Source organism: Centropristis striata, chromosome 1 (genome assembly GCF_030273125.1).
Source record: "Centropristis striata isolate RG_2023a ecotype Rhode Island chromosome 1, C.striata_1.0, whole genome shotgun sequence".
In the NCBI taxonomy this organism is placed as follows: Eukaryota; Metazoa; Chordata; class Actinopteri; order Perciformes; family Serranidae; genus Centropristis; species Centropristis striata.
In genome coordinates this window covers 38,764,441-38,775,942 of record NC_081517.1, presented here as the reverse complement: position 1 = coordinate 38,775,942, position 11,502 = coordinate 38,764,441, and the positions used below count along the sequence as shown (strand labels likewise).

General features: G+C 40.7%; 1 protein-coding gene across 1 annotated transcript in view; it reads left to right on the top strand.

The window, feature by feature from the left end:
- The first annotated feature begins 2,096 nt into the window (after nt 1-2,096).
- The window catches only part of spag5 (sperm associated antigen 5), a 13,562-nt gene continuing 4,156 nt past the window's right edge, over nt 2,097-11,502 (top strand). Inside the window, exons 1-18 of the mRNA XM_059341720.1 lie at nt 2,097-2,232; nt 2,681-2,751; nt 2,843-2,971; nt 3,065-5,286; nt 5,662-5,851; nt 6,010-6,126; nt 6,255-6,347; nt 6,448-6,582; nt 7,145-7,264; nt 7,351-7,443; nt 7,670-7,804; nt 7,933-8,026; nt 8,120-8,267; nt 8,406-8,456; nt 9,028-9,202; nt 9,642-9,775; nt 10,303-10,471; nt 11,282-11,411. Of these exons, the coding sequence (XP_059197703.1) occupies nt 2,713-2,751; nt 2,843-2,971; nt 3,065-5,286; nt 5,662-5,851; nt 6,010-6,126; nt 6,255-6,347; nt 6,448-6,582; nt 7,145-7,264; nt 7,351-7,443; nt 7,670-7,804; nt 7,933-8,026; nt 8,120-8,267; nt 8,406-8,456; nt 9,028-9,202; nt 9,642-9,775; nt 10,303-10,471; nt 11,282-11,411 (4,174 nt within the window). The 5' untranslated portion in view covers nt 2,097-2,232; nt 2,681-2,712. The remainder of the gene's footprint in view (nt 2,233-2,680; nt 2,752-2,842; nt 2,972-3,064; nt 5,287-5,661; nt 5,852-6,009; nt 6,127-6,254; nt 6,348-6,447; nt 6,583-7,144; nt 7,265-7,350; nt 7,444-7,669; nt 7,805-7,932; nt 8,027-8,119; nt 8,268-8,405; nt 8,457-9,027; nt 9,203-9,641; nt 9,776-10,302; nt 10,472-11,281; nt 11,412-11,502) is intronic.

Sequence of the window (11,502 nt, the reverse complement as noted above, 5' to 3'; positions counted from 1 at the left end):
GCCATTTATTGGACGCTTAGAATGTCTATCAAAGCGTCTGTAGGTAGCTCTTAGCCAATCAGATCAGTTATACCAGATGACGTAGTAGAGCAACAGAGATGGATGTTTGTTGTGTGTGTGTCTGTGAGAGAGTGTTGCTTGCTGCTTTGCTTCTCCAGTTCTCGCTTTCTGCAAGATTATTTATTTTCACGCTTTATTCCCCCTCATGTCATTCAGCCACACACATCCACTGATTTTATGGGCAATAAACAAGCTGCTGCGGGTCTCTGGGGGCTCCGCTGTCCCCCGATTCGGAGCGAGATCACCGGCGGTGACCGGCGGTCTCACCGGCTCGGCGCAACGAGCCGCAGAAACCGCCCGTGCGGCGCTAATAGCCCCGCTACCGGTGATCTCGCTCCGAGCCGGGGGACAGCGGAGCTGCCGAGAGACCTTTCGCCTTTCAACTTTCGCTCTAAACTATTTAAAACACCATCTACAGCTAAAGAGAGTTTCGCGTCTGCAGCAGCCATGTTGGATCCGGAAAGCTTCCAAGTGCCGAGTAGTACGCGTCATCGTCTCACCGTCCCTCCCCGCTCTGTGATTGGATCCCTAAAACAGGGCTAAGATAATCGCCTCGTTGCCAGACCGCCTGGAGGTTCGAAATCAAATTCGAGCGCGCAAGGCAGTCTGGGTATACCCAGGCTAGACTTGTTCTGTAGTTTTGTTTCTTCTTGTAGTAGTAGAGAGGAAGAGAGTGGGAGGTGGTGGCACAAGGACAAAAGAAACAGGATTAAGCATTTAGATGGATGTATTTACACCTTCAAAGCCAGTCCTGCGATGTATTTTAAGGCAACAAATAAACAACTTTAATGGAATTATAGCTGAAGTAACCTTGATGTTTTTATCTCTTTTAAATTACAGGACTTTTCACTGTGAAAAGATACCTGAGGTCCTGTAGAATGTAGTTGAAGTGGAATTAGTGACTGAAAACAGACACTTTAATTTTTTTTTTTAATATAATAATTTACTGTACAGTCTATATCCAAAGGCGTTTTATTTAAAAAACAACACAGTGAACAGTTCTTTGAATATCATGCAATTAATCTTATTTCCATATTTATCTGGTGTTTAGGTCTGGTTGTGTAACACTTTATTCAGAAAACTGAAAACCTCACGTCAACACAACAAATACATTTTCGGCGGTCGCAATTTAATTATTTCACGTGGTGTGATGATGTAAAGTTAATACTTCATCTCCTCTCTGCGGGTAAGCATTTTATACTGAAAAAAAAATTAAAAAGAATGACAATTAAGTGTTTATGTCTATATCCTCATGTCAGCTCGCTTGGAGCAGTTTCAATGAATTTACAATAAATATCACAATAAGGGTGCACTACATTATGTAGGGATGGCTGGTTTGACTACCGGAGAAGCGAATGATGGCTCACTTGACCACAGTGAAAGGCTGGAGAATGTTGTCTATTAACTCTATTAAATGGTCATTTAAATTCATTACTTCGGTCTACGTACCTAATTTGCATGTTCTCCCTGTGTCGTAATTGGTGACTCTATATTGGGTGTGAATGAGAGCGTGAATGGTTGTCTGTCTATGAATGTTTTAAACCAAGGATGGGCAACTTAAATGCTGGAGGGGGCCACAGTTTTTCATCGACACTACCACAGGGCCACATATAGGACAGTGCACTTAACCAGATATGATGAAACTGCAATTTTAAATATGTTTACAGTGCAGTAACTTGCATGCATGTATAACAGTATACATATTATCACAAAAGGTTTGAAGCAAATAAAAAATAACCACTTACTGTGATTTCTTTTTATTCAGTGCAAGAACAGCAGACCAACATTAATTGCAAGAAGTAATTTTGTTCATTTTTACACTGCACCTTTAAGATTTCATGCTCAAATGCATGTAGAGTTGTACTGAGGGCCACTTCAAGAGAGGGTGCGGGCCGTATGCGGCCCCCGGGCCTCCAGTTGCCCATCCTTGTTTTTAAACGTAGGCGCCTAAAACGCCCTGAGGCAGTTCCGTTACCTTCCTGTTGGGGGCAGCAGCAGCAGCGTCCGGCCAGCGCGTCACACAACACCCGAAGAAGACAAATGGACCAATAACAGAGCTGACATTTGTGTTTTGAATGAGACGCGGTTCATGGCTGCTTGACGTTAGTCAGGAGTTTGTTTCCTTCGTAACGTTTACAACGTTGGTTAAAGTTGGCTGGTAAAAGTTGGAAGGTAATGGTGCTTTATTTGATTTCACAGCTCATATTCCGTAGTTTGGTTAGTTTAAAATGTCCGTTAGCTTCCGCTGTGAGGTGTGCGCAAACTAACTTGAATTAACGTAATTTACGCTTACGTTACCTAGCGACTTCTGTAACTCTATCCTAAACTAGTTTGCTAGCCCCACACTCTTTAAGATATTATTTTATTTCGATACTAATGTTGCATAATACATCAAATGTGTGTTTGGTTAGTTGTTAGCTCTTATGAATTTGCTAATAGTCCTAAAGTTACATCTGGCTATCTGCCTGTGACGTAGCTAATATCAATACTCTCTTCTTAGTTAACTAGCTGGTTAACGGTTTATTTGTAGAAACTGACTAAACGTTAGTGTCAACCAAGTAGTTTAGTCAACATTTTAGACCACTTTTAATTAAAAAAAATGATGTGTCTTCATTTGCAGTTGTCAAATAAGTTTCCAAGCACTTCAGAGCCATGTCCTCCGGGAGGCAGAGCGTCAGTGGGGAAGGCTTGGTAAGACTTGTGTGCTCTGTCATGATAAGTTGTGTTGTCAATAATGACTGAACGGGTCAGTGATACTTTGCTTGACTTCTATTGTTGTTAGCCTTCAAACAGATGTGTAGAGCGGACCCCCTTGAGGAGTGTGCAGAATGAAATGCTGCATCTGTCAACTCCACCATCGAGACTCAATTCAAAATCACTGCTCGATGATGATGTTGTAAAACCGACAACGGTGAGTCTTTAGTATTATACTAATAATAATTAAATACTATTATTTTCCATTTTTTGTTGCTTTTTCTTACCTTTCATTCATTCTAATCAACAGGGCAAGGTTCCTCTCAATTCCTCTGTCTTGCAATCTCCTCCATCCGCCGAAGTGATTCAAATCAGTGCTTCCACTCGTGATATGACAGCCACTGAGACGGAGTGTGAACTTGGAGACCTGACATTTAAATCGTTTAACTGTCCTGGTGGGGAGGTTGAGTTTGCTGACTCCTCAGTGTGTGCTGAAGTTAGTATTATTTTGCCCAAGGACCAGGCTATGAAGAACACATGTGAAATGGAAGATACAGTCAACTTTGACAGCATGATAGTTCAGTCATGCAGTGACCACATTGAACACCCCTATTACAATCCTGAGATGAAAGATGCTTCCTTGGGTGACACTGACACAGCACCTATCTGTGAAATTTCAAACACAAATCTGGCCTCTGGAGATGATAGATGCACCCCACAAAATGGCAGAGTGCTTCAGGCTGACTGCTGTAGAGAGAAAGATGTCACTTGGAAATCATTTGTCTGTGATGGCGGTGAGGTGCAAGTTTCTGATTTCACCAAACTACATGATGAGACCATTCCTCTGCCTAAGGGACAGCTGGGCGAACCTTTACAAGACAACAGTGTGAATTCAACAAATCTCACTGACTTCGGCCAACTACATGAAGCAGAACATGCAGATCATCCCTACTATAGCAGTGAAAATGGTGTTGGTGTCAACACCACCTTCTCTGAAACCACAAACGATCCTGAAAAGCCCACTGATGGACTGAGTGATCTAACCTTGAAATCATTTAACTGCAGTGGAGGAGTGATTGAGATTTCAGATGGAACCAAACTTGCAGATTCAACTGTTCCTCTACCAGCTGACCAAAATGCAACATGCAGTGGGTCATACAACTATGGTAAAGATCCAAGCATATTAGCTTGTGACCAAATTGTGCATAACGGTAATCACTTAGATCACCCATATTGTAATATTGAGAATTACTCATTGGGGGAACCATTACCATTCAGCCTGGATGTTGTGAAGGAGGTTAAAGAGATGAGCTTAGTGGTACCTGATAGCCAGACTGGCACACAAGAAGGTATTACAATCAGCTCTTTCCACAGTGCCAGGAGTGACGCTGAAATATCGGATGGCACCCAGTTGTCTCAGAAGACGTCACCTCTGCCTGACGACCAGGCTGTAATCTGCCAGCTCGTGTATGAGGACAGTGTAGTCTCATCTGTTACACAGGATCACAGTTTAGATGACAAGGAACAACCTAAAAGCCTTGTGGACAACAATTGTGTAATGTCAGATACCAACCCACCAGCTACCAGTACATCTTCATTGACTTGCATGTCTACAAAGGCACTGGATGATAAATCTGTTCACTGTCAAATGCAAGAAATGCTGAAAAAGGACTCAATGCATCCTGAGGACAATGCATTACCTTCAATGCTTCACAGAACTGAGCCTTCTAACTGCAGCTATCCTGCCACTGCAGCAGTGACTCCACCTGAGAAAGAGCATATGGAAAACATCTCTCAAGTACAGAAAGTCAGCAGTGATCCACAAGAATCCAGTGAGGCAAAAGACAGCGCTCTCGGTTCATCTGGAAATGGACCTGTTTCTTTAAACTCTGCAGAAAAACCTCTGACAGCACTTCCAAAACATTTTCTGCCTGAGTGTCCCTCAGTAGCATCTGCATTTGGGATTCTCAGTCCTGTTGTCAGGAGAGCCTCTCTCGCTGTATTAAAGGCTTTTAGAGAACCTGCTTTGGACAAATTTTTGGCTGAAGATTCTGCTCTCGAGGACGACCCCGCTGGGATATGGGCAGACCACTTGGAAAGCCCAATGCCACGTCCTCTGTTTAACTCTACAGCACTCTGTTCTAAGCCCCAGCTAGATCAAATAACTGAGCCTGTTGAGTATGTGGGTGCAAAGCCCTGTGCAGTGCCTCAGTCTGAAGTGGAGAAGCCGGTTCTGGATATCCCTATGATTCCAGATGGTCCCCTTCAGCAGCAGCTTCGGCAGATGGCAGAGTTCCTTTTCTTGGCATCAGGAAAGATGGGTCCTGCTGCTGTCTCTGCTCCCGTTCTGCCTCCTGCTGCCGTCACGGTCCCATTGGCAAAAGCTACTCCCTCAGAATCCCACAGTGTCTGCGTGGGCACCACTCCTGTTGAATGGTTAAACCGCAGCGTCAATACATCTGGCCAGTTTGAGAGGAAGAGGGATTTCTCTGTGGTTGATTCCTGCACTCTGACTGACCCTCTCTTGTGGAAGTAAGTGTTGCCTCCTGATTAGTTAGGTTGCATTATTTCCCTAAGGCAAAATATGTGTAACAATACCATTCTGAATAAAGTATTTGTGCTGCATTGATGTCCTGACAACTTCAATTCTAGATCCTAATATATCACATCATGATCATTTTCATATATTTTTCAGTGAAAATGAGAATAAAGATGCACATATGATCATTCTCTCCAATATCAAGAAAACTGCAGTATCAGTCACAATAAGCACTATTAAATAATAAATTAAAAAAATTCAAATCGTGCAACCCTTGTTGCCGATAATTTCTAAATACGCCATTGTTTATCATTCCTGTGTTTTCCGTGTCCGCCTCTCACTGTTTCCTTCTGTTGACATGCTCTCAGTCTACCTCCAGGCAGTCTAGAGTCTCTCCCCAGACAAGAGCTGGAGCAGAGGTTAAGGTCTAGCATGATCATGGTGGAGGCTCTTGTACAGCAGTTGTCTGCAGCCAGGGCAACTGGATGTCCTGCAGGCCCTGCACCTTCAGACCTCAGAGAGAAAATGGTGCAGACAGACCACACTGAGCTCAGTCAGGTAAGAACCAATTCAGACATCTTATAAGGGCTGGCAGTGGCATGTGAAGCATTTAATTTTGTATGTTTAATTGTTTTGCTATGACTATGATTCAGATTACTTTTTAGTTCATCCACAATCCCTTTATAAATGGATTGTTTGTTTTGTATTTTATATAGACCTCAATGTACAGGGACCTATATTTGGAGGCTCTGAAAAGGATTGGTGAATTGGAGTTGGACGGAAGTTCTCTCCAAAATCTAATCCAGTGTATGCAGGACACAAGGGTCACCATGGTGAGACATTAAACAATGACGCAAGACATTTTCTTTGTTGTAAAATTGTTAAAAATTTGAAGATAAGATGCTCTGGCACAGGCTTTTTATTGTAGGTGACAATAGAGTGTGTGCATTTGTTCCAACAGACTGCTTTGAGCTGTGACACAGATGATGCTCTCTCCAACATGAAGCAAATGGGAGATGTTGTCAGAGAGGACCATGAAAGCCTTGTTTCACATGTATGTAAACATGCCGTGCATGCTTCTGTGCAATTATCCCATGTATGAAATAGGTGATGTATATGTTTTTACTGTATTTTTTAATTTTTTTGTTATTTAGTACGATCAGATGAAGTCTCTATTTGGGAAAATGAAGGAGACACAGACGAGAATGTTGCAGAAGGTAAAAGATGCTCTTCAACAAAGAGATGACATGAGGATACAGATGGAGGAAGCCTTCACAGCCAAGGAGGCGGTAAGCATCGTGACAAATCTCTTAGTTGTTTTTAGTCTCTGGATTTTTAGTCTCTTGCTGCATGACTATTCGAATCCCTGTTTAAGTGTCTCTACTGCTGGTTTAGGATTTTTGTTTGGTTTTTAATCCGTGCTATAAACGTGCTTTTATCGTAAAAAAGATAAGATGATAGGGCTGGTTGATTTGATGAAGTACACAAGTATACTAAAATGGGCTTTAACTTGTGGTTATTTTTATATAGACTATTTGTTTATTGAACGACATGCTATATTGTGATATGTATGTTATAGAGGGAAGAAAGGAGCTATATAGACTATAGAATTTGACCATATTGCACAACCCTAGATAAGATACAAAAGTATTAAAGTAATTGACTGGTTGTCTTGCTTCAAAGCAAACTGATGCATTCTGTTTGGTAGTTTTCTGTCTCTGGTGGACCTAAATACAGGTCCAAAAATAATTTATACTTTCCAAAGTTATTTTTTGACATGTTTATTGCCAGTGATATTTTCTGTAGTAGTTTTCTTTCAAGGAGCATGAATTCTGTGTCTGCTGTTTTCAGGCCTTCAGTGTGGTGGAAAAGCTGAGGACACACTGTGCCACAGAAATCTCAGAGCTGGAGAGGGTCGTTGGGTCTCAGCAAGAGCTGTCAGCTGCCTTAGACAAGACTTACCCAGAACAGGTATAGAGAACAGACATAAACAAACAACTATTCCGCATAACATCCCTCTGAATGTATTAATTTCTCCTTTTTGTCTTCTATTGCAGGTTGCATTAAACCAGACCTGCACTGAAGTTCTGAATTCTGCTACTAATCTTTTGTCCACAACCATGGAGGAGCAGTCCACTTTGATGAAAGAAGTATGTTCGACATGCCTCTTTTTTTTTCCTTTTTTTTTTTTTTTAAAGAGGGAGACTAATATACAGTATGTAGCAGTTCCGAAAAGTCACAATTGGCCAGAAGTTACAAAAGAAAGATGCACAAGATTGTTTTTATTATAGTCTGATCTCTGTGACATTTGCTCAAAATTTACAACTTGCATAATACTCATAATACTGTTGCTGTTATGTGTTACTCTTTTCCCAGCTCTGCAGAGTCAGAGGCCTTCTGCAGAAAACTACTCCCATGCTTCTGAAGCTGAACAAGAAGGCAGCTGCTGCTATGAGCGAGAGGGACGAACATCTGTGTGCAAGAGAGCAAGCTGTTGAAGAGAGAGAGCAGGTCCGACATCTATGGTTTAATTGTGACACTTATTAAACGCTTTCCTCTTTGTCCTAAAAGAATAACGACTGCTGCAAATCATGAAGATAATTTCCTTTTAAAAATTTAAATTAACTTCTTCTCAACAGATTGAGGAAGAATATAACCAAGCGATTATGAATCTCCAAGCTGCCAGAGAACAGATTGGTGATTTAAATCTACAGGTGACAATCCTGACCTCAGGTAACAAACCTGCTTTTCTCATTTAATTCCTTTACTTTATAGCTTTCTTTATCAGGGTATAAAAATGCTATTCCTTTTTTCCTTACATTTTAGAAATGGGTGTGCTGCGTCAGAAACTAACAGAAAACGAAGACGAGAACAGTCAGCTGGAGAGGAAGGTGACGGAGTTGTCTGCCACCGTTTCCTCCACTTTGGCCTCGTACACCTTCCTGGAGCAGGCCCTTGGAGCTGAGACTACAAAGTATGATCCTCAATGCCATACATGTGCTTAGGAATATAAAAGGAAACTTACTGAAATGCAGCTGAATCTTTTTTTTATGTAGGGAGAACTTGAAGAAGCAAACACTGAAATGGTGCTAAAAGAATGATGTTGTTTCAGGTTGCAGCAGTCATGGAAGGACATCCAGCAAGCCAACGACAGAGCAAATGAGTAAGTGGCAATGACGATTTTTTTTTACTGGGGGGGGGGGGTCCCTAGGTAGCCAAAAATGATCTTTTCTTCTCTCTTTGTCATATAAACTGTAAAATATACATTGTTTTTCAGTGCAAAGCAAACCACATACAAGTGGAACCAGTTGTTGGTGACGGTCAGCCTTATTTTACAGAATTGGCATATGACAATGTCCTTTAAATCAAAATGTTGGTTTCAGTAGGTGATAACTGCCAGCTTTTAGCGGTGGACATTGGCCAGCCCTAGTTCTTAAGATAAAGAAATTAAAAATAAGCTAAATCTCATGTCTGTGGTTTCCCTGTTTTGAGATATGGGAATCAGGCATTAGTAAGGAACTCGTCTGTCCTTCTGCTACTGCCAAGCTGCTCTCACAGTTGTCCCATATGCAGTATATGGAGAAACACGTATCTTTATGAGTTTAAAGTAATTTTATGACAGAAGAATGAGACCAAAAAGGTAACCTTGTTCTTTAAGAGCAAAACAAACTCCCTGCCACACTTAACTGTTACTCAAACCCTGCCATTAATGCCTGTGTCTTGTCTGTGTTCAGGTTGGAGACGTCACTGGGTCAGTCGGAGCAGCGTGTGTGTGAGTTAAGTCAGGCTCTGGCTCAAAGTGAGGAGCAGCTCAGTCAGCTGCAGGTCAACTCAAAGTCCCAGAACATGCAGATCCAGCAGCTCCAGGATCTTTGTACACAACTCAGTGGTGTGCGGGAGACTAACGAGGTAAGCTTTTAAATTTATGAAAAAAATGCCAATTGCACTTGCGTTATGATTTTAGATATTTGTCTTGAAATACCAGATATTTAGACCCTCTTGCTGCCTTTATTCACTGAGAAGACACATTTTAGATAAATTTAAAGCTTGACATAATTTGTTTATTTAGTCAATCTGCTTTTAGTCTTGTTCTCACTCCTTTTACTCATAATACACTTGAGCTTTAAGCCAACATGGACGTGGGTTTGTTTGCCCACAGTTTAACTTATTGTTTATTTGCAAGCCTTTAAGAAAGAATCCACTTTGCTGTCTTGATTGGAAATTATATTCTGCCCTTAAAATCAAGACTTCACTCATACGGTGAGGTGACATCATGGGAGTAGTGTGTGACTTGTCTTTTGTAATCTCATGTTGACTGTGTGTCATTGTGTGTCTGTTTGTGTGCCAGTTCTTGCAGATGGAGAATGAGTTGGCGAGGGAGCAGGTGGCTGAAAGTGAGTGTTTGCTGAGAGCCAACCTGCAGGCCCTCCGGGAGAGGAACATCCAGTGTGAGGACCTAAAAGGAGAACTTTGTCAACTTCAGTAAGTTTTTTTTATCTTACTGAAATTTTATAAAAATTTCGTTGCTGCAGACATGTCCCGGCCTACAAATCATATTCTACAGACATTAGAAAAAAAATCATTGTTCGGTAGAGATCCCTGCAAAATGAAAACAACAATAAGGAATCAATGAAAATTACAATAATAATGCAACAATTATCATACTGTACAATTTTGAGGATCGTATCACAATTAATCAGTCAAAATAATCACAATTAGACATTTTTTCCCAAATCATGCAGCCCTACCTTTTAAGTTCTTAGCAATATGTAATATACTTTATAAATTGTTTGATGCCTGTACCCTTCCTGTTAAACCAACTTTCAATAAATAAGTTTTTATTTTTTGTTTTGTGTGAATGAAGGTAGCAGCATCTTTGGTCAAGATAAAAAAAACAACCTGTGCATGCAGCTTCTATACAAACTTCAAGAAATCTGTTGCTGATCTACTGCAAATTAAATGTGTAACTTTTTTATGCTAACCTGTCTATCTGTGTCCGTGTGATGCAGGCTTGAGAACAGAAGTTTGCAGGAGAAGCTGGAGACCACAAGTTCCAAAGCTGGTGAAACACAGCTGAAGCTTGAACAGAAACTGGCACATTCAGTCACTGAAATAACTTTGCTGCATCACACACTACGAGGACTGACCAATGAACTACATACAGCTCTCAACGACCAGGTAACTCATAAGAAATACTAACCACAACCTTCTTAAGATGGAAAGCTTGACAGATGAATCTTTATTTGTCACTGTCACCAGTACAATGAAATTAGAAAACATGTACCAGTAGGTTTGAATTCCATAAAAATAAATATAATCCCTGAAATAAATGAAATAGCTAAAATGCCAGAAGGTAATTAAAAAAATAGATAAAACTTAATAATGATAAATAAATAATAATAGCAGAATTCATACCGACATTCTGTTTGTTTCTTGCACAACCACGACCAGAAAACAATTTTTTATGTGTTGGTTAATTCTTTGTACTGCAGTTGGATAAAAACTGTTCATGAACCAGTTTGTCCTTGTTTTTATGGATCTGTATCTTTTGCCTGATGGGACCAGTTCAAAAAGTGTCCGGGGTGGGAATTGTCCTTAATGAGGTCCTCAGCCTTGTTCAGGCAGAGGGAACTGTGTAGTTCTTCCAGTGTGAGCATCAGCAGACTGATTTCACTGCCTTTTGTCTCATTTTCATACGTGTTCATGCTTATATTCAATACATAGATATACATACAGTACATACATATGCATACAGTATGTTAGGCTATAAATGTATTTCTAGTCGACTGGAGATTGCACCATAAATTAGGTTCGAGTTTAGTTATGAGAGAGACTCTTTACTACCGGTACTCTACACATGTGGTGTCAAAATGTATGCTTTACAAAAGAAAATTTAAAAATATGTAAATTACCTGTAAGTAAGTGGACTGCAGCACTGTTGAGAAAAACTTTTTTTTTTAATTCAAGCTATTTGGTCTTACCTTTCAGAAACCAGAAGCGGCAAAGGATAAAGAGTCTCAACGTCGTCACCCCTCCAGCTCCTTCGTTGACAGCATCATGGTTGCATTAACTGCTGAGAAGGAAGACGACAACATGACAAAGACACCACATGGATCAGGTACTGTAGCTCACCCTGATAATTTACTTAATTTAATAATTAGGCTATTATTAAGTCATCTTCATGACCTGCCTTTGTTCTTTAATGAGAC